The sequence below is a fragment of the Saimiri boliviensis genome, chromosome 17 (assembly GCF_048565385.1).
Source record: "Saimiri boliviensis isolate mSaiBol1 chromosome 17, mSaiBol1.pri, whole genome shotgun sequence".
Lineage (NCBI taxonomy): Eukaryota > Metazoa > Chordata > Mammalia > Primates > Cebidae > Saimiri > Saimiri boliviensis.
Genome location: NC_133465.1, coordinates 40334129 through 40356978, shown reverse-complemented (window position 1 = coordinate 40356978; position 22850 = coordinate 40334129). Strand labels below are relative to the sequence as shown.

General features: G+C 46.3%; 1 protein-coding gene and 1 non-coding gene across 9 annotated transcripts in view; both read right to left on the bottom strand.

Moving 5' to 3' along the window:
- Nucleotides 1–13980, bottom strand: part of SPAG9 (sperm associated antigen 9) — a 147291-nt gene extending 133311 nt beyond the window's left edge. For 2 of the 8 annotated variants that reach the window (XM_039476103.2, XM_039476105.2), the window contains exon 1: nucleotides 13469–13980. In XM_039476103.2, coding sequence (XP_039332037.1) covers nucleotides 13469–13771 — 303 coding nt within the window. In that variant the 5' untranslated portion in view covers nucleotides 13772–13980. The remainder of the gene's footprint in view (nucleotides 1–13468) is intronic. The other 6 variants (XM_074388583.1, XM_039476099.2, XM_074388585.1 and 3 more) reach the window with 5 other exon arrangements.
- Nucleotides 13981–17977: 3997 nt separating this feature from the next.
- LOC120366967 (U6 spliceosomal RNA) lies at nucleotides 17978–18084 on the bottom strand. The gene has a single exon (XR_005581478.1). It is a non-coding gene; the product is annotated as a U6 spliceosomal RNA (small nuclear RNA).
- Between the last annotated feature and the right edge of the window lie 4766 nt (nucleotides 18085–22850).

The following is a 22850-nucleotide window of genomic DNA, read 5'->3' as shown; positions in this document are numbered from 1 at the left end:
AGTCTAAACATAAAATTTAAGTTTAATATACCCTTATACACAAGCCTGAAGGCAATTTGATACAATGTTTTCAATCATTTTATGCATCAAAGTTGTACACTGAACCATCAGAAAGCAAAGGTGCCACCACTACCTAATTACCTTGGCCACCAATGTAGACAACCTGTGGTGGTTAGCCATCACCACAATTCCTGACCCTAAACTTATATGCTACCAACAAGCAATCATTTTCTTGTATTTATTCACATATATAAGTACTTAACAGTAAAATAATATGATGTGGGCTGGGTGCAGTGGCTCATGCCTGTAATCCCAGCACTTTGGGAGACCGAGGTGGGCAGATCACAAGGACAGGAGATCAAGATCATTCTGGCCAACATGGTGAAACCCCATTTCTACGAAAAATACAAAAATTAACCAGGTGTGGCAGAACATGCCTGTAGTCCCAGCTACTCAGGAGATTGAAACAGGAGAATCACTTGAACCTGGGAGGTGGAGGCTGCAGTTAGCCAAGATCAAGCCACTGCACTCCAGACTGGATGACAAAGCGAGACTCTGTCTCAAAAAAAAAAAAAAAAAAAGTGAAAGGACTTATTGAAAAACTTTTTGGAAGATTTAGCATAACTTGGCACCAGAAGTAAGAACAATAATTTGAATGCACAAAGAGAACTTTAAATGGTTAGGCTTAGCAATTTGACCTTTAGCATATTCATCCATCCAACCAACATATTTCTGTTAATTATCTACTGCATCCTAGTTGGTGGGAAAATAAAAGCAATAGGTTAGTTTGATACAGCATTGGAAGTACTACAGAAGGGGAAGAGGACTGTATGCTGTGGAAAGATATAAAATGTGCTCAATTCACACTCAGGTGAAAAGGCTTTCTAGAATTGAAACCTGAAAGATAAATAAAATTAGGCAACAGAAAAGAAGCGAAAGTGAGTGCCAAGCCAAAGGACAGCTTTTAGGAAGGCCTGGAGAGACAACACTTTGCAAACCGAATTCAAAGTGTTCAGTATGGCTCAAAAAGGAACAGATGAGACTGACAAGATAAGGTGGCCAGATCACAAGGTCTTGTATGTTAGGAACTTAAGTCATTTCAAGAGCTTTAGAAACAGAAACTGGTCAGGCCTAGTGTCTCACACCTGTATTCTCAGCATGCTGGGAAGCTGAAGTAAGAGGATCGCCTGAGCTCAGGAATTCGAGAAAAAGCCACCAAGGTCTTCAAGAATTATCTGATCAGATTTCCATTTTGGCAATATTGGAAGCAGAAAAAACAGTTATGGGCTAGTTTAGCGGTCCATTCACCTATTCAGAAAAACTCCCCAGGCACTTTCTATGTGCTGGCTACCAGAATATAGTGGTAAATGACAAACTTCCAGGTCTACGGAGTTTGCATTCAGGGTGAGAGATATTGGTGGCCTGTACCAGAGTAGTATAAATAGATTTAGAAAGTAATAAGATTCCAGCCAGATGCAGTGGCTCACACCTGTAATCCCAGCACTTTGGGAGGCCGAGGCGGGCAGATCATGAGATCAAGAGATCAAGACCATACCAGCCAACATGGTCTCTACTAAAATTACAAAAATTAGCTGGATGTGGTGGCACACTGGGAGTAGTCCCAGCTATTCAGGAGGCTGAGGCAGGACAATCGCTTGAACTCAGGAGGCAGAGGTTGCAATGAGCCAAGATCGCGCCACTGTACTCCAGCCTGGTCGACAAGAACAAAACTTCATCTCAAAAAAAAGAAAGAAAGTCATGAGATTCCAGCAATATTTAAAAGTTAAGGCCAGGCGCGGTGGCTCAAGCCTGTAATCCCAGCACTTTGGGAGGCCGAGGCGGGTGGATCACGAGGTCAAGAGATCGAGACCATCCTGGTCAACATGGTGAAACCCCGTCTCTACTAAAAATACAAAAAATTAGCTGGGCATGGTGGCGCGTGCCTGTAATCCCGGCTACTCAGGAGGCTGAGGCAGGAGAATTGCCTGAACCCAGGAGGCGGAGGTTGCGGTGAGCCAAGATCGCGCCATTGCACTCCAGCCTGGGTAACAAGAGCGAAACTCCATCTCAAAAAATAAAAAAATAAAAAATAAATAAATAAAAGTTAAAAGCAGGCTGGGTGCGGTGGCTCACGCCTGTAATCCCAGCACTTTGGGAGGCCGAGGTGGATGGATCACAAGGGCAGGAGACCAAGACCATCCTGGACAACATGGTGAAACTCTGTCTTAAAAAAAAAAAAAAAAAAGTTAAAATCAAAAGAAAGTAGCAATGGGAATGAGGAAGAGAAGAGCTAGGGATGGTAACCTGATTTCTGGCCAGATAGATAGTGGCATCTTTCACGAAGATAGGGAACAAAGAGAAGCAAGTTTGGGAGATAAGTTCACTTTTGGACATGTTGGGAGATATTCACATCCAATAAACAATCATAAGATGGATCTGAAACTACAGAGAGAGATCTGGCCTTAAAGTTCTCCGTACGCTATCAGTTCCATGACAGAAGGACCTTGTCTATTTTACACACCACTCTATGCCCAATGGGCACAGTACCAGGCACATAGTTGGCACTTAATAAAAACATCTGTTAGGCCAGGCACGGTGGCTCACATCTGTAATCCCAGCACTTTGGGAGGACAGGGTGGGTGAATCACCTTAGGTCAGGAGTTCAAGATCCGCCTAACATGGAGAAACTCTGTCTCTACTAAAAATACAAAATTAGGCAACCATGGTGGCACATGCCTGTAATCCCAGCTACTCAGGAGGCTGAGGCAGGAGAATCGCTTGAACCCAGGAGGCAGGGGTTGCGGTGAGCCGAGATTGCACCACTGCACTCCCGTCTGGGCAACAAGAGTGATACTCCGTCTCAAAAATAAATAAATAAATAACATCTGTTAGATGAGTGGTTTAAACATTCTGGAATAATCAATAAATGGTAAACTGAACCCCTGGTAACGGATAATACCAGTGAGGCACTATGCAGAGTGAAAAACTAAAGAGGACCTTAGAAAGAATGCCCAGGAGCACCAACATTCATGTGAGTAAGAGGAATCCACAGAATGGTCAGGAAGGTTAGAAGAAAGCCAAGGAATTTCAAAGTCACACAACCTAAATACAATGTTTCTCGAAGGAAGAAGTAGTCAAAAAAACACTGCTGAGAGATCAAGTGTGAGAAGGAATAAGACAGAAAACAAGAAAGGCATTTATGAGAGCTACTAACTTTTCTTAAAGTTCAATAATGAGTAGGAAATACTCTGAATATATATCTAAAGTTTCAGATCTAAACAATTATATAATGAGATGAATTACTTACTGCATGAGCAGCTTATTCTTTTTATTCTTTACTTTACCTTCCCAGTAGCTTGAAAAAACACTTAAAACGTAACCTTTATTTACTTGTTTGTTCCATCTAAAGTGCCTACCTCTTCACTGTTTCTTGCTTGGTTAAAAAAATAAAATTACAACCAGGCGCGGTGGTTCATGCCTGTAATACCAGCACTTTGGGAAACAAAGGGAGGAGGATCACTTGAGGCCAAGAGTTCCTGGCAATCCTAGGTAACATAGCAAGACCCCTTTCTACATACACACATGTGCGCACGCACACACACACTAACTGAGCATAATGGCACACACCTGTAGTCCCAGCTACTCAGGAGGTTGAGGCAAGAGAATCACTTGAGCCCAGGAATTCGACGCTGCAGTGAGCTATGATCACTCCACTGCACACCAGCCTGGGTGACAGAGCAAGACCTTGTCTCAAAAGAAATAGATAAGAAAAATAGGCTGACACTATTTGCAGCCTCAGCCCACCTGCACCCAGGTGAATTAAAACAACAACAACAACAACAACAACAAAAAAGAAACAGAAAAAGAAAATTAAAAAAAAATTTTTTTAAGTAATAAAGTGCGCCTTTCTAGGCTTTAACCCATTACCCTATTTATTTCCTGCATGGCAGTTATCATGATCTATAATTAACTGGTTTGCTTACTGTTTATCACAATGTAAACTCCAAGAAAGCATGGGCTACCTTCCTTGTCTGTTTTGTTGATGGCTACATCCCCAGAGCTTAGAACAGTGCCTTGCTCTGCCAGGCTCAGTGGCTCATGTCTGTAATCCCAGCACTTTGGGAGACCAAGGCAGGCAGATCACTTGAGATCAGTAATTCGAAACCACCATGGTGAAACCCTGTCTCTACTAAAAATACAAAAATTAGCCGGGTATGGTAGTGGGTACCTGTAATCCCACCTACTCAGAAAGCTAAGTGAGGTGGGAGAATCACTTGAACCTGGGAGGCGGAGGTTGCAGTGAGCCAAGATCGTGCCACTGCACTCCAGCCTGGGCAACAGAACAAGACTTCGTCTAAATTAAAAAAAAAAAATTTAAAAAGGCCAGGCACAGTGGCTCATACCTGTCCCCACACTTTGGGAGGCTGAGGCAGACAAATCATGAAGTCTGGAGTTTGAGACCAGCCTCGCCAACATGGTGAAATCCCATCTCTACTACAAATAGAAAAATTAGCTGGGCATGGTGGGGCCTGTAGTCCCAGCTGCTCAGGAGGCTGAGGCAGGAGAATCGCTTAAACCTGAGAGGCAGAGGTTGCAGTGAGCTGAGATTGTACCACTACACTCCAGCCTGGGAAACAGAGGAAGACTCTGTCTCAAAAAAAAAAAAAAAAAAAAAAGAACAGTGCCTGGCTCAATAAATATTTGTTCTTTCTAAGCACCTATGTTTCTCAATCTCTTGACCTCATGATCCACCCACCTCGGCCTCCCAAAGTGCTGGGATTACAGGCTAAACACTGAAATTCTTAAGAAAATAAAACACAGTCCTATAATTCAAACCAATAATTAGATATCACTGGTCAAGATTTTAAAGTATAGGCCGGGCGCGGTGGCTCAAGCCTGTAATCCCAGCACTTTGGGAGGCCGAGGCGGGTGGATCACGAGGTCAAGAGATCGAGACCATCCTGGTCAACATGGTGAAACCCCTTCTCTACTAAAAATACAAAAATTAGCTGGGCATGGTGGCGCACGCCTGTAGTCCCAGCTACTAGGGAGGCTGAGGCAGGAGAATTGCTTGAACCCAGGAGGCGGAGGTTGCGGTGAGCCAAGATCGCGCCATTGCACTCCAGCCTGAGTAACAAGAGCGAAACCCCGTCTCAAAAAAAAAAAGATTTTAAAGTATAAAACAGGATTTATATATACACATTCCCAAATAACAGCTTTTTAAATATATAAAACATTACATATATTATTAAAGTGGTCTATGTTGATATTTCTGACCACAACTTAATAATTTATTTAGATAACAGCTATATTCATTATGAGTGCTGAGCAGAGCAAAAGAACTTGGGTAGGTTCTAATATCAGTTCTCCTGGGAACCAAAGTTCAGTACAATATAAATAAACAGCATACAGTTAAAGGTAAGGTAAAAATTCCACAAAGCAGGAACACCATATACTCTCAAGCACAGAACTGGATGTGTGACCTATGGCACACACTTTAGCAATGCAGTGAGTCAATCTACTAATCTACCCTCTGATTAGAGGTAGCCGAACCAGTTAGATACTATACCCAGTTTGGTGTTCTCTTTTGTGACTGGTTTTTGGTTTTGTTTTTTTTTTTTTGGAGACAGAGTCTCACTCTGTCACCCAGGTTAGAGTGCAATGGCGTGATCTCGGCTCACTACAACCTCTGCCTACCAGGTTCAAGCAATTCTCCTGCCTCAGCCTCCCCAGTAACTGGGATCACAGGTACCCACCACCATACCCGGCTAATTTTTGTATTTTTAGTAGAGAAAGGGTTTCACCATATTGGAAAGGCTGGTCTTGAACTCCTGGCCTTAGGTAATCACCTGCCTCAGCCTCCCAAAGTGCTGAAATTACAGGTATGAGCCATAGAGCCTGGCCTTCTTTTGCGATTCTTTTTTAAGGGGGTGAGGGGGTTGTTGCTTTGAGGGGAGTTACACTTATTTTTGTTGTTGTTGTTGTTTTTTCCTTTTTGTGGAGAACGGGATCTCGCTATATTGCCCAGGCAGGTCTCGAACTCCTGGGCTCAAGCTATCCTCCCGCCTCTGCCTCCCTAAGAGCGGGGATTACAGGCATGAGCCACAGTGCCCGGCTGTGATTTTTAACTAAGTAAAAATATGAATGTCACTACAGCAGGGACACATAATGGTATCTCAGATATTTACATTCAGAAATTTCAAATTAAAAAAAAGATATGTCTTGCTGGCATGGTGGCTCCCACCTGTAATCCCAGCACTTTGGGAGGCCAAGGTGGGTGGATCACCAGAGGTCAAGAGTTTGAGACCAGCCTGACCAACATGGAGAAACCCCATCTCTACTAAAAACACAAAATTAGGCAGGTGTGGTGCTGAGTGCCTGTAATCCCAGCTACTCAGGAGGCTGAGGCAGGAGAATCGCTTGAACCCGGGAGGCGGAGGTTGCAGTGAGCTGATATCACACCACTGCACTCCAGCTTGGGCAACAGGGAAAAAAAGCGTGTATGTGTGTGTGTGTGTGTGTGTGTGTGTGTGTGTGTGTGTTTTAAAATATAGGTTGAGCGTGTGTGTGTGTGTGTGTGTGTTTTAAAATATAGGTTGAGCGTGTGTGTGTGTGTGTGTGTGTTTTAAAATATAGGTTGGGCATGGTGGCTCACACTTTCGTGTGTGTGTGTGTTTGTGTTTTGTTTGATTGCTTGCTTGCTTGTTTGAAATGGAGTCTTGCTCTGTTGCCCAGTCTGGAAAATTGCTTAAACCCAAGAGGCAGAGGTTGCAGTAAGCCAAGATGGTAGCACTGCACCCCAGCCTAGGCAACAGAGCAAGACTCCATCTCAAAAAATAAATAAAATTGAAAAAAGAAAATATCAAGTATGAGCAAGGTGTGGTGGCTCACACATCTGTAATTTCAGCACTTTGGGAGGCCGAGGTGGACAGATCACTTGAGGTCAGGAGTTTGAGACCAGCCTGGCCAACATGGTGAAACCCTGTCTCTACTAAAAATACAAAAATCAGCTGAGTTGGGGGGCACGCACTTGTAATCCCAGCTACTCCGGCAGCTGAGGCAGGAGAATTGCTTGAACCTGGGAGGCAGAAGTTGCAATGAACTGGGATCAGGCCACTGCACTCCACCCTGGTGACAGAGGGAGACTCTGTCTCAAAAAAAAAAAAATTATGAATGAATGAGAACACTAAAACAAGAACAATGAATGTCAATACCTATTTTTCTCCCCATGAGACTTATGGGTCCCATGTTTACACACTTCCAAAGACAGGAAGTGTCCAAAGTCTTCATGTAAACAAAATCATACTGCTTTGAGTGGTAATGCCTTGGGAACAAGTTAGAAAATTCTCAGTAGTGGCTGAGCGTGGTGGCTCATGCCTGTAATCCCAGCACTTTGAGAGGCCAAGGTGGGCCGATCATGAGGTCAGGAGATCAAGACCATCCTAGCCAACATGGTGAAACCCCTTCTCTACCCCAAAAAAAAAAAAAAAAAGTCTCAGTAGTATCTCTCATCTCTGCATTCAATCATCCTATTGTTTTGGGTTTTGGTAAGGAATGTGGTCTTGTTCTGTTGTCAAGGCTGGAGTGCCGTGGTCATCATAGCTCACGGCAGTCTCAAATTCCTGGGCTCAAGTAAGTGATCCTCTTGCATTAGCCTCCTTAGTAGCCAGGACTACAGGCTCGCATCATCACATCCAGCTAATTTTTTTATGGTTTTTGGTGAATGGGGTCTCACTATGTTGCCTAGGCTTGAACTCATCCTTTTTTCTTTAAGCAAATGACCACAAAAAAGCAGTCACAAAATCATGTAACCCATTCCCAGTAAAGATATTCTCTCTTCAGCCCACTCTCTCCATATATGCGTCCACCCTGAAAAGGAAAGAAGGGGCTGGGGGCAGTGGCTCATGCCTGTAATCCCAGCATTTTGGGAGGCAAAGGTGGGTGGATCATCTAAGGTCAGGAGTTCAAGACCAGCCTGACCAACGTTGTGAAACCCCATCTATACTAAGAATACAAAATGAGCTCGGCGTGGTGGCCCATGCCTGTAACCCCAGCTACTCAGGAGGCTGAGGCACAAGAATCACTTGAACCTGGGAGGTGGAGGTTACAGTAAGCCAAAATCACGCCATTGTACTCCAGCCTAGGCAACAAGAGCGAAACATTTTGTAAGACAGAGTCTCGTTCTCTCACCCAGGTTAGAGTGCAGCGTCACAGTCTCAGTTCACCACAATCTCCGCCTCCCAGGTTCAAGCTATTCTCCTGCCTCAGCCTCCCAAGTATCTGGGATTACAGGCACATACCGCCACGCCTGGCTAATTTTTGTGTTTTTAGTAAAGACAGTTTCACCATGTTGGTCAGGCTGATTTCGAACTCCTGACCTCGTAATCTGCCTACCATGGCCTCCCAAAGTGCTGGGATTACATGGCCTCCCAAAGTGCTGGCCTCCCAAAGTGCTGCCTACCATGGCCTCCCAAAGTGCAGTGGCAGGATCCCAGCTCACTGCAACCTCCACCTCCCAGGTTCAAGTAATTCTCATGAGCCACCGTACTTGGCCAGGAAAAGATCTTTTTTTTTTTTGAGACGGAGTTTTGCTCTTGTTTTCCAGGCTCGAGTGCAATGGCGCGATCTCGGCTCACTGCAACCTCTGCCTCTTGGGTTCAGGTAATTCTCCTGCCTCAGCCTCCTGAGTAGCTGGGATTACAGGCACGTGCCACCATGCCCAGCTAATTTTTTGTATTTTTAGTAGAGACGGGGTTTCACTATGTTGACCAGGATGGTCTCGATCTCTTGACCTCGTGATCTACCCGCCTCGGCCTCCCTAAGTGCTGGGATTACAGGCTTGAGCCACCGCGCCCGGCTAGGAAAAGATCTTTAAACCCACATGTCTACTTTTCAGAAGTTTCTTTTTCTTTTTTTTTGTGAGAAGGAGCCTCACTCTGTGGCCCATGCTGGAGTGCAGTGGCAGGATCCCAGCTCACTGCAACCTCCACCTCCCAGGTTCAAGTAATTCTCATGCCTCGGCCTCCCCAGTAGCTGGCATTACAGGCACCCACCAACACACCCAGCTAATTTTTGTATTTTTATTAGGGGCAGAGTTTCACCATGTTGGCAAGATCTCAAACTCGTGATCTCAAGTGATCTGCCTGCCTTGGCCTCCCAAAGTGCTGAGATTACAGATGTGAGCCACCACACCTGGTCCTTTTTTCAAATTAAAGCAAATCATGCCTGTTTTAAAAGAATCAGAAGTTGCACAAATTCCTAACATGCCCAGTTATAACCTCTCTCTCCAGATCATTCTGTACCTAGATTTCAAAGTCACTGGGCTGGGCTCAGTAGCCCACACCTGTAAGTCCCAACACTTTGGCAAGATCAACAAGGTAGGAGGATAACATGAGCCCAGGTGTTCTAGACCAGACTGGGTAACACAGTGAGAACCTGTCTCTATAAAAAATTTAATTAGCCCAGCATGGTGATGCATACCTGTGGTCCTAGCTGCTCAGGTGGCTGAAGGAGAAGATCACTTGAGCCCAGTAGATTGAGGATACAGTGAGCTGTGACTGTGCCACTATACCCCTGCCTGGGCGCCTGAAAAAGAATTTAAATTTAAGGCCAGGCATGATGGCTCCTGCCTGAATTCTCAGCACTTTGGGAGGCCAAGGCGGATGGATCACAAGGTCAGGAGATCGAGACCATCTTGGCTAACATGAGTGAAACCCTGTCTCTACTAAAAATACAAAAAATTAGCCAGGCATGCTGGCACACGCCTGTAATCCCAGCTACTTGGGAGGCTGAGGCAGGAAAATTGCTTGAACCAGGGAGACAGAGGTTGCAGTGAGCCAAGATGGTGCCACTGCAATCCAGCCTGGGCAACAGAGGGAGACTCTGTTTCAAAAAAAAAAAAAAAAAAAAAAGAATTTAAAGTTAAAAGTCACTTATTTAAAAATAAATTATTCAGTAGGTTCACAGGGTTTATTCTGGATAGAGTCAACAGGATGTTCTGGCTGAAAAAGTGAAATTTAAGGAAAGCAGACAGTGAGGAGCTAGCTATGTGAAACGCTAAGGAGAGCATTCTAGGGCATGGGCAAAGGCATCAGACAGGTCTTGGTTAAGGCATGGAAAGGTGTGTCGAAGGCAGCCCAAAGGAGAGAGTAATGAGCGATAAGATAACTGAACTTGATTAGCCTCTGAAACTGGTCCAAATCTATCTAAAATTAGCCCTTCTTTAGGTTGTTTTTAAAGAATCCCTAAAACAGCAGACAAGCTCCATATAAGAAATTCAAATAAAAGAAAAGAAAAAAGTTAGAATGTAATCAAATTATGTCTCAGCAATATAAAAATTAAATTTCTGATGCCTTGCTTAGAATTCTTGCAAGCAAGAGATTATAGCACTTCATGCACTCCTCAAACATTCTCACTATTTACATACCCACCTAAGTTTCCACAGAGGTGCTCAGAATTTACTTTACATTCTCTGGTGATGGATAATTTCCATGCTTTCAAATCACTTTTGCTGTATATACCCTGAGGCACTTACTTTTGCTGTAACAGACTCTTGGTCTCCATATTAAAGGCACAAACAAAGCACTCACAGAAAACTAAACACAGAATTCACTCTACATATTGGTCTAAAAGAGACAACTTCTAGGTACTGAGCAACACATGATTTATGAACTTATATGAAAACTGAAAACAAGATATGTTTATGTTTGTGGCCTGAGAGTTGGCTCATTTAGGATTTCATAAATGTTTTCTGTTCTCATGTCATGACCCTTTGCCCAATGGTTTCACTATGGAGAATTTATAGATGTGATTGGAAAAATATAAACCACAAGCCGGGCGCGGTGGCTCAAGCCTGTAATCCCAGCACTTTGGGAGGCCGAGGCGGGTGGATCATGAGGTCAAGAGATTGAGACCATCCCGATCAACATAGTGAAACCCCGTCTCTACTAAAAATACAAAAAATTAGCTGGGCATGGTGGCGCGTGCCTGTAATCCCGGCTACTCAGGAGGCTGAGGCAGGAGAATTGCCTGAACCCAGGAGGCGGAGGTTGCGGTGAGCCGAGATCGCGCCATTGCACTCCAGCCTGGGTAACAAGAGTGAAACTCCGTCTCAAAAAAAAAAAAAAAAGAAAGAAATTAATATAGAGCCCAGATTCTAGCAGTTGGTCAGTTTTATTTCCTGATTCTGCAACCTGTAGATGGTTTTCTTGGCACATGTGACCTTGGCATTTTTGCCCGTATTTATATGGACTGACAGGAGTTAAGGCTGGAGGGAGCATTTCTTTTTTTTTTTTTGAGACGGAGTTTCGCTCTTGTTACCCAGGCTGGAGTGCAAAGGCGCGATCTCGGCTCACCGCAACCTCCACCTCCTGGGTTCAGGCAATTCTCCTGCCTCAGCCTCCTGAGTAGCTGGGATTACAGGCACACGCCACCATGCCCAGCTAATTTTTTGTATTTTTAGTAGAGACGGGGTTTCACCATGTTGACCAGGATATTCTCGATCTCTTGACCTCGTGATCCACCCGCCTTGGCCTCCCAAAGTGCTGGGATTACAGGCTTGAGCCACCACGCCTGGCAAGGGAGCATTTCTTTATGTGAGGTAAAAGGTCATGTCAGTGCGGCTTGTCACCTGTGTGTATATGTGGTTAGTCACTTCCATGTATATTCACACACTGGCAAGGGCCTGTATGAGCAGGAAGCAGCATCAAGTCCTCTCAGAAGTAGCACTTGATCTCTATTCTACAAAGAGTGCTAAAAAAAAAAAAGCAGAAATTATGATCCTATCATTATTTGGTTTTTCATCCCTTCCTTCCCTATATAATAGGAAAAGCTCTTGAAATAGTCCATTTTGGTGGGGTGCGATGGCTCACGCCTGTAATCCCAGCACTGGGATGGTCTGCTGGAGGCCAAGGCAGGCAGATCACCTTAGGCCAGGAGTTCAAGACCATCCTGGACACCACGGCGAAACCCTATCTCTACTAAAACCAAAAATTAGCAGGGAGTGTTGTCCTAGCTACTCAGGAGTCTGAGGCACAAGAATCACTTGAACCCCGGAGGCAGAGGTTGCAGTGAGCAGAGATCACTCCACTGCACTCCATCCTGGGCGACAGAGTAAGACTATGTCTCAAAAAAAAAAAAAAAAAAAAAAAACACGCCAATTTTGTTAGGCAAACTCAGTAGCATTCCTTTGAGAAAACTGGATCCCACAATCAGAACTAAAAATCATCACTAGTCCAAGTTTTTAAAAAAGGACAAGAACTATTTAACCAGATGCAAAGGTATACATGACAAAACAAAACAAAAAGTTTTAATGGTGTTACTATTCAGTGTCAGGAGATGAGCTACAAATCTGACATCCTAAAATCTTTTCACTTCTTTTTGAAAAATACCATGTCATTCCTTCAATGATAAATTATTTAGCCTCCTTTGATTATCATGTATTTAACCAGGTGTGCTAGGCACGTGAGAAACAAAAATAGGACACTTCACCTGCCTTTGATAAGGTCCACAAAAATAACGCCAATACAGCCTGCAAGTTTAAATCCTTATCACTCTCAAGAAGCCAAAGACCTGTCACTTGCACCCTAAAACTCCAAAATGTTAGGAGTCGAAGTCCAAAATGTTAGGAGGGCACCGAGGTCACTGCTCAGGTGCTAGAGTTAACAGGCAGCCAAATGCACGTATAAACAGCAGTCTGAGAAAGAAACTCAGAGGAAAAATGTTGCCAACTGTCACCTACATCTTCCCAACCCCGCCCCCCAATCCTTTTTATAAATTAACGGAGGGTTTTTGAAGGGAACTGTCCAAGGTTACAACTCGATACGGAAGAATGCTTTGGTATGGAATACCAATAAAATTGTTTATATATTTATTGAGTACTGCCACACAACATCTGAAAGTTGACAAAGCGTCAACCAAGGCACAGAGAACATAAAATAAGACCTCTTTCTCAACAAGATTAAAACGTCAAGAAGAAATTGACCGAAAGAGGGAGATCTCTAACTTCCCAAAGCAACAGCAACCCCCCTGGAAAGGTACTGGAACTAGCGGAAGTTACATATCCAAGACAGAAGTGTCCCCCTCCCCAAGGGTAAAACTTTGAACCGCCATCTGACTATCCCACAGTGGTTGGAAACTTCCCCCAACAACAAGAAGCAACCAGACACCGTACAATCTCCGCCCTTGGACATCCCCAGGTGTCCTCAAGCCAGGCTGCCGCTTCCTCCCGGAGCCCTGCCTCCTCCAACTCGCTCCCTACCCAGGACACTCAGGAGCCGGCCTCCGCTTCCAACGCCGGCCTGGGTCCCGGGGTACCTGAATGCAGCTGGGCTTGGTCCCGGGGGGCCTCGGCCTCAGGGCCGCCCTCCAGGAGGCCCGTCGCGCCTCCAGTCTCCGACAGGGCCGCGACCCCCGACCTGGCCGCCCCCGAGGCCGGATCCCGCGGCCCCCGCCCTGCAGCCGGCCTCACCTCCTCGGCGTGCTTGCGCAGCGCCTTCTCCCGCTCGTACTGGGTGATGAGCTGCTCGTTGTCGTCCCGCAGCAGCTCCAGCTCCACCTGGTGCTCCTGGTCCTGCGCGAACACCGAGTCCAGGTTCTCCAGCACTGCCACCACCAACGGCATCAGCTCCTTGACCACCTCCTCGTCGTAGCGCCCGATGAGCCGCTCGAACTCGCGGTAAATAGAGCCGGCCAGGCCGGACACTCGCTCCGACATCACGGCCCCGGAGCCACCGGGCTCCTCCTGATACACCACACCGTCCTCCAGCTCCATGGTGGCGGGCGGGCGGGCGGCCCGGGGCGTCGCCGGCTGAGGGGCGGCACCGGCCCGCACGGGACGGGCCCGGCTCAGGCTGGGACGGGGACTAGGGCTGGGGCCCGGGCCGGGGCCGGGGTTGGGCCCGGCGGGGTGGGGGCCGGGACCGGAGGAGGGGAGGGGTGGGGTGCGAGGTCTCACCCCAACCGCCGCTGCACCAACTGCCGGGGCGGCCGGGCCGCGCGCGCCACACGTCATCCGCGGGGCGGGGCCGGCGCGGCGACGGCCCGAGGGGCGGGGCGCCGCGGGAGGCCAGGCGCGGCCGGGGGCGGGGCTAGCGTCATCGGGCGCCGGCGGAGGAAGCCGTGTCGTCAACACTCGGCGCCGCGCGGCGCGTGCGGCGCCAATGGGGGAGACTGCGGTCGGAGGGTGGGGCGCAGTGTCCGTCCCCCGCGGGATTCGTGGGGCGGGTCCCAGGGGAAAGGGAGGGGTTCGGGAAGAGTGACGAGCCGTCTCTGGTTAACTTAGCTGGCATTTCTATTGCTTTTTGGAGTTCACAAAGCACCGTCGCACTTCATTCCCACAACACGCGTAAAGCGGTAGGTGTTTGGACCCTGTTAACACAGACAAAGAAAGTAGGCCCTGAAAAGTGGTGGTGCCCTCAAGGTCACGCAGCTAGAACGGGAAACGGGCTGAGCCGGGACTCCAACCAATTCTCCAGATTGAGAATTCCGGGCTCCGAAAAAAATGGGAAACAGAAGGGGAGGGGAAACAACCGTAACCAGGTTCTGCCTAAGGGGAAAAGTGGTCTCGAATAGGATAGAACGGTTTTGTGCTATGGAAGAGTAATGATAGCCTAAAACAGGAAGGGTGATAGCATTCTGGAGAAGGGTGAAACCGGAACGTTACTGGTTGCACTTTCCCAAATAGTGAGTGTGTCTGGCCAACTTGGGACATGGGGCATTTCCAGGCTCCAGCCATCCTCCTCTCCCCAAATCTTGAAAGGGGAAGGAAAGGGTAAGTGAGAAGTTGGGGAGTAGAGGAGGAAAGAGGTGGAGTCACTGGAGTGAATAAGTCCCATGACAAGTGAGGCCCCCCCGCCTGGGAGAGCGTCACGTGTGGGGAATGACACAACGCCCACGCCTAGGGCGGGCTGAGTCAAGGATCGCTTCCCGGTGTGCTCATCTAAAGTCCGCAATAAACGTCGGAGGGAATGGGGCGGAAGACACTCTCAAAAGTCCCTCCTCTCTGCCGCAGGTGACTCAGTTCTGCGCCCCCGAGTCGTTTAATATGAGGAGAAGGAAAGGCAGGACAAGCATGAGTTTAGGGGGAGAACTGGCCACCCACCGGGATCATAACTACCCTTAGCTTGGGGTTTACAAGTTCAAGTACTGCCCACGAAGTGTGAGTAGTCCCCTAAAGTTTCCTACGCGTGACCCACCTGGAGACCCACAAAAACAGTATGAAGGTTGGGCAAGAGCAAACCTATAAATTTGGAAGGACAAAGATGAAAATACTAAGTCTAATGAAGTGCCGGATAGTACTGAATTTGCGGCCTGTGTTTTCTCCCTTTCTCAACCTCACCCCACATTCACCCTTTATGTAGTTTAGATGTTGGGGTCGTAGGAATGCCGAACAGCTGGTTGTGTGAGCCCCAAATGCCCTTTTTCTTTGTAACCTTTCCTATTTGTAAACCAGAAAAAGTCTTGACCTGAATCCCTCCTCTTTTATTTTCTCTTCCTGAGGGCTGACAATGATCTAACTGTATACATGCCTCTATTTTCCTGGGGGGTCAGAAGAGCTGGAAAACATAGAGCAAAGCTTTACCTTGTCTTTCCACGATATTATACACTTCAGAAAATTTAAAGAAAAAAATGTCGATTTTTCAAGTATGAGATTTTGTGATTCCTAATAAGTATTCTGCTTTAGGTGTAAGTTCAACATAGAAAGATATATACTTATGTCTTGATTTTAAGCTTCTGCTAGTTATCAGAGATGACATTTAGTTAAAATAGAATTCAGCTAAATAACCATCAACTGATGAATGGATAAATAAAATGTGACATATATGATTTTGTTTCCACATGAGGGTCATTAAAAATAAGCAATTAAATGTGACATATATACAATGGACTATTATTTGGCAATAAAAAGAAAGTATGGGGGAGGGAGGGGAGTGGGAGTGGTGGCTCGCACCAGTAATCTCAGCACTTTGGGAGGCGGAGACAAGAGGATGGCTGTGCCATGAGTTGGAGACCAGCCTGAGCAATATAGCGAAACCCTCATCTCTGACAAAAAAAAAAAAAAAAAAAAAAAAAAAAAAAATTTTTAAAGAAAGTACATGCCATGACATAGCTGAATCTTGAATACATGCTAAGTGAAAGCAGTCAGTCACAAAGGACCATATAATTAAAAGATTTCATTCATATGAAATGAGAATTCGTGATTGGCTAGGTCTAGGGGGCATGAGAGGGTGAGGAGAGAGGAAGAGGGTGAGGAGAGAGGAAATGTGAGTGACTGCTAATAGGTGTGGGGTTTCTTTTTGGGATCATGAAAATATTCTAAAAATTGATTATAGTAATGAATACAGAACTCTGTAAATATGCTAAAAGACATTTAACTTTAACACATTAAATGAGTGAGTCATATGGTATATGAATTATATCTCAAGCTATTAAAAAATAAAATAAAAGTATGGTTGGCTGACACAGGTGGCTCACACCTGTAATCCTGGCACTTTAGGAAGCCAAGGCAGGTGGATCACTTGAGGTCAGGAGTTCGAGACCAGCCTGGCCAACGTGGTCAAGGATCGCTTCCTGGTGTGCTCATCTAAAGTCCGCAATAAACGTCAGAGGGAATGGGGCCGAAGACACTCTCAAAAATACATCTCGGCCGGGCGCGGTGGCTCAAGCCTGTAATCCCAGCACTTTGGGAGGCCGAGGCGGGTGGATCACGAGGTCGAGAGATCAAGACCATCCTGGTCAACATGGTGAAACCCCGTCTCTACTAAAAATACAAAAAACTAGCTGGGCGTGGTGGTGCGTGCCTGTAATCCCAGCTACTCAGGAGGCTGAGGCAGGAGAATTGCCTGAACCCAGGAGGCAGAGGTTGCGGTGAGCCGAGATCGCGCCATTGCACTCCAGCCTGGGTAACAAGAGCGAAACTCCGTCTCAAAAAAAAAAAAAAAAAAAAATACATCTCCACTAAAAATACAAAAATTAGCTGGGCATAGTGGCATGCACCTGTAATTCCAGTTACTCAGTAGGCTGAGGCAAGAGAATCACTTGAACCGGGAGGCTGAGGTTACAGTGAACCGAGATCACACCACTGCACTCCAGCCTGGGCCACAGAGCAAGACTCTATGTCAAATAAATAAATAAATAAATAAATAAATAAATAAATAGTTATGGCTATAATGATTTTATTATTTTTTTAATTTTTTTTTTAAATATGGAACTTGGCCGGGAATGGTGGCTCATGCCTGTAATCCACGCACTTTGGAGGCCAAGGTGGGTGGATCACCTGAGGTCAGGAGTTCAAGACCAGCCTGACCAACATGGTCAAACCCCATCTTAAAAATAAATTAATTAGGCCGGGCGCGGTGGCTCAAGCCTGTAATCCCAGCACTTTGGGAGGCCGAGGAAGGTGGATCACGAGGTCAAGAGATCAAGACCATCCTGGTCAACCTGGTGAAACCCCGTCTCTACTAAAAATACAAAAAATTAGCTGGGCATGGTGGCGCATGCCTGTAATCCCAGCTACTCAGGAAGCTGAGGCAGGAGAATTGCCTGAACCCAGGAGGCAGAGGTTGCGGTGAGCCGAGATCGCGCCATTGCACTCCAGCCTGGGTAACAAGAGCAAAACTCTGTCTCAAAAAAAAAAGAAAAAGAAAAAGAAAAATTAATTAATTAGCCGGGCAGGGTGGCTCAAGCCTGTAATCCCAGCACTTTGGGAGGCCGAGGCGGGTGGATCACGAGGTTGAGAGATCGAGACCATCCCGGTCAACATGGTGAAACCCCGTCTCTACTACAAATAAAAAAAATTAGCTGGGCATGGTGGCCCGTGCCTGTAATCCCAGCTACTCAGGAGGCTGAGGCAGGAGAACTGCCTGAACCCAGGAGGCGGAGGTTGCGGTGAGCCGAGATCGCGCCATTGCACTCCAGCCTGGGTAACAAGAGTGAAACTCCGTCTCAAAAAATAATAATAATAATAAATAAAATAAAATAAAATATGGAAAGCTTCACAAATTTGCATGTCATCCTTGCACAGGGGCCATGCTAATCTTCTCTGTGTCGTTCCAATATTAGTATATATGCTGCCGAAGTGAGCACGGCTATAATGATTTTTTTTTTTTTTACTATAATGATTTTATAGTAGACCCAATGAAAGCACATAATTCAGCTGAGCATGGTGGCTCACACCTGTAATCCAAGCACTTTGGAGGCCAAGGCGGGCGGATCACCTGAGATCAGGAGTTCAAGACCAGCCTGACCAATATAGTGAAATCTCATCTTTAAAAAAAAAGAAAAATAGCCGGGTGTGGTGGCTCAAGCCTGTAATCCCAGCACTTTGGGAGGCTGAGGCGGGTGGATCACGAGGTCAAGAGATCGAGACCATCCTGGTCAACATGGTGAAACCCCGTCTCTACTAAAAATACAAAAAAATTAGCTGGGCATGGTGGCGCATGCCTGTAATCCCAGCTACTCAGGAGGCTGAGGCAGGAGAATTGCCTGAACCCAGGAGGCAGAGGTTGCGGTGAGCCGAGATCGCGCCATTGCACTCCAGCCTGGGTAACAAGAGCGAAACTCCGTCTCAAGAAAAAAAAAAAAAAAGAAAAGAAAAAGAAAGCACATAACTCAGTATAATTGAGGGGAAAGAAAATGATGTTGAAATTAGGAAGCTTGTATTTTATATGGACTGGTCATTTCGAACAACTTAGGCCATAAACAAAAGAGCACGTAGTTACTTAGTACCCACTCAGTGACAGTCACAAGGATAAGGACTATAAACTTTAGCTTATTCATCTCTATGATGAAGGGGTTTATTAGAAAATCTGGAGGCAGGAGAATTGCTTGAACCCAGGAGACGGAGGTTGCGGTGAGCCGAGATCGTGACATTGCACTCCAGCCTGGATAACAAGAGTGAAACTTCGCCTCAAAAAAAAAAAAAAAAGAAAATCTGTCCCAGCACTTTGAGAGGCTGAGGTCAGAGGATCAGTTGAGAGTAGGAATTTGAGACAAGCCTGGGCAACATAGCCAGACCATTTCTAAAAATAAAAATAAAGCCCAGGGGCAGACCAGGCACCGTGGCTCACGCCTGTAATCCCAGCACTTTGGGAGGCCGAGGTGGGCAGATCACCTGAGGTCAGGAGTTCAAGACCAGCCTGACCAACATGGAGAAACCCTGTCTCTACTAAAAACACAAACTTAGTCGGGCATGGTGGTGCATGTCTGTAATCCCAGCTACTCGGGAGGCTGAGGCAGGAGAATCACTTGAACCCAGGAGGTGGAGGTTGTGGTGAGCCGAGATCGGGCCATTGCACTCCAGACTGGGCAACAAAAGCGAAACTCCATCTCAAAAAAAATAAATAAAGCCCAGGTTGTGCTGGTGCAGGCATGTATTCCCAGCTACCTCTTGGGAGGCTAAGCCATAAGGATCACTTGAGCCCAAGAGGTTGAGGCTGCAGTGAGCTGTGATAGCATCACTGCACTCCAGCTTGGGCAGCAAAGCAAGACCTCAACTCCATAAAGTAAGAGGAAGAGAGAGAGAGAAAAGAAGGGGAAAGAGAAAGAAAAACAATCTGTAAAGGCATTTTGCGGTTCTAAAATCCTATAATTCTCTTGTGTAATAGCCAGTAATGACAGGAGACAGGGTCTTGATATTGAGTCCAGTTAGTGAACTCCTAATTATGTAGGCAGTACTACTACCTCCTATATTCAGTTGGCTGGATAGGTTCAGTGAGAGTATGATTGACTAAGAGTTGTTAAGGAAAAATAGGTCATCCTGTGGACTTTAAGTGTTTGCTTTTGATTCCGAAAGGGAAGGAAATTCCATTTCAAGAGATTCCTTGGCCTTGCAAAAATAGTGAGGACAGTCACAGGGGCAGCAGAGGGGAGCAGTTAATGACTGCAGGAAGGGAGGAGTTTCTTCCTAAGCACAATAACTGTAATCACTGGAGAGCTGAAATTACTAGTCTTCTTGTTTGTCCAGCCTTCTGGAACATATACAGTTATTTCTTTGTGACTCAATTTAACTGGTTTCACAAAAGACCTTTTCCCACCTGCAAGGAGACAGTCACTGAAAAAGGAAGAGAAGACAGGGCTCACCAGGAACAAGGCCCTCTGGTCATTGCAGTGTCAAATAAGTAATTCATCACTGGGTACAAACTAAAACACGTTTGATGAGGCAGTCTAGCTATGGAATTCCAGGCTCAGAATGAAAAGCACCAACCCGGGTATTTTTCTGAGTCCTCAGCTTTTTCTTTTAAAGCCTTTTTTTTTTTTTTTTTGAGACGGAGTTTCGCTCTTGTTACCCAGGCTGGAGTGCAATGGCGCGATCTCCGCTCACCGCAACCTCCGCCTCCTGGGTTCAGGCAATTCTCCTGCCTCAGCCTCCTGCGTAGCTGGGATTACAGGCACGCACCACCATGCCCAGCTAATTTTTTGTATTTTTGGTAGAGACGAGGTTTCACCATGTTGACCAGGATGGTCTCGATCTCTTGACCTCATGATCCACCCGCCTCGGCCTCCCAAAGTGCTGGGATTACAGGCTTGAGCCACCGCGCCCGGCCTTCTTTTTTTTTTTTTTTTTTTTTTTGAGACAGAGTCTCACTCTGTCACCCAGGTTGCAGTGCAGGGGTGCAATCTCTGCTCATTGCAACCTCCACCTCCCAGGTTCAGGTGATTCTCATGCCTCAGCCTCCTGAATAGCTGGGATTACACATGCATGCCACCACATCCAGCTAATTTTTATATTTTTAGTAGAGATGGGGTTCTGTCATGTCGGCTAGGCTGGTCTTGGACTCCAGGCCTCAAGTTATCCACTGGCCTCGGCGTCCCAAAGTGCTGGAATTGCAGGCATGAGCCATCATGCCTGGCCAAAGCCTTTATTTTTATTTTTATTTTTTTAAGGGACAGGGTCTCACTCTGTCACCCAAGCTGAAGTGCAAGTGGCACGATCTCCGCTCGCTGGAGGAGGCTCATTGGCCTTGACCTCCCAGGCTCAAGAGATACTTCCACCTCAGCCTCCCAACTAGCTAGGACTACAGGTACACCACCACTCCAGCTAATATAATATTTTACTTTTTATGGAGACAGTGTCTGACTGTGTTGCCCTGGCTGGTCTTGAACTCCTGGGGTCAAGCGATCGTCCCACCTCAGCCTCGCAAAGTGCTGGGATTACAAGAGTGAGCCACCATGCCTATCCTTAAAAGCCTTTTTAATGTGCCAAAACAAGATGGGTAAATGTATCCAGGTTGAAGTTGGAAGGCTCCAGACAATAACTATTCTATTTTACTCCCTGTTCCTCAAGAGCTTTGGATTCACAGGAACTGCCTCTAAGAAGAGGCTAAACATGTGGTTGAAGCAGGAATCTCAGAATTGAGTCTGTTTTGATGGCACCAAAGAATGTTGGTCATATCTGTGTGCAGGTCTATTTTCTCTCTTCACTTTTTCTGACTTGGGCTGTGTGGATAAAGAGGATGAAGAGAAGGCCCATCACCACCTCTCATATACTTTGTACACAGAGAGGTGCATTCATCTGGGAATAAAAAACACATTTTCAGCTGGGCACGGTAGCTCACATTTGTAATCCCAGCACTTTGGGAGGCTGAGGCAGACGAATCACAAGGTCAGGAGTTCGAGACAAGCCTGTCCAATATGGTGAAACCCCGTTTCTACTAAAAACTACAAAAATTAGCTGGGTGTGGTGGCATACACCTGTAGTCCCGGCTACTCAGGAGACTGAGGCAGGAGAATGGCTTGAACCCGGGAGGTGGAGGTTGTAGTGAGCCAAGATTGTGCCACTGCACTCCAGCCTGGCGAGAGTGAGATTCCGTCTCAAAAAAAAAAGACATATCTTCAAAGCAGTGGGTTTGATACAGGACAGACAAGCTCCCAAATTGGGCTTTAGCAAGGGAGGGTTGTTAGCTTCTCCCAGGAAAGAATTCAAGGGCAAGCTGGTAGTGTTAAACAGCAACTTGTATTGAAATGGCCGTGTATAGCAGCAGCAGAGGTACTGCTCCTGGCAAGCAAGGATACCCCATAGTCAGTGTGCCCAGAATAGAACTCAGAGGCAGTTCTGCACTTATATTCATACCCACTTACAATCATATGCAAAATAGGGGGCAGTTTATGCAGATATTTCTAGGAAAAGTATTGTAACTTCTGGGTTGTTGAGTCATCACCATGGAAATGGGTGTTAACTTCCGGGTGTTGCCATGGCAATGGTAAACTGACTTGGCACTCTGGTGGGTGTGTCTTATAGACAGACCCTTCAGGTTGCTTGGGTATTTTCCTCCCAATTATAGAAGGAATGCATACTCACTACAGAACATTTGCTCAATACAGGCCGGTTGTGGTGGCTCATGCCGGTAATCCCAGCACTTTGGAAGGCCAAGGTGGGTGGATCATTTAAGGCCAGGGGTTTGAGACCAGCGTGACCAGCTAAAAATGCCAAAATACTAAAAATACAAAAAAATAGCTGGGCATGGTGGTGGACACCTGTAATCCCAGCTACTCGGGAGGCTGAGGCAGGAGAATCGCTTGAACCCAGGTGGCGGAGGTTGCAATGAGCCAAAATTGTGCCACTGTACTCCGGCCTGGGCAATAAAGACTCCACGTCAAAAAAAAAAAAAAAAAGTATGGGAGAGGAGTGTGGCTTCTGTTACTTGATCAAGGTGGATAAAGATTTATGGAGCCTTTGAATTCAGTGACATTTGCTCTCTGTCTTCTGGTCTCACAACAATATTCCTTCTTTTTTTTTTTTTTAAAGATGGAGTTTCACCAGATTGGCCAAGCTGGTCTCGAACTCCTGACCTCAAGTGATCTGCCCACCTTGGCCTCCCAAAGTGCTGGGATTACAGGCATGAGCCACCACG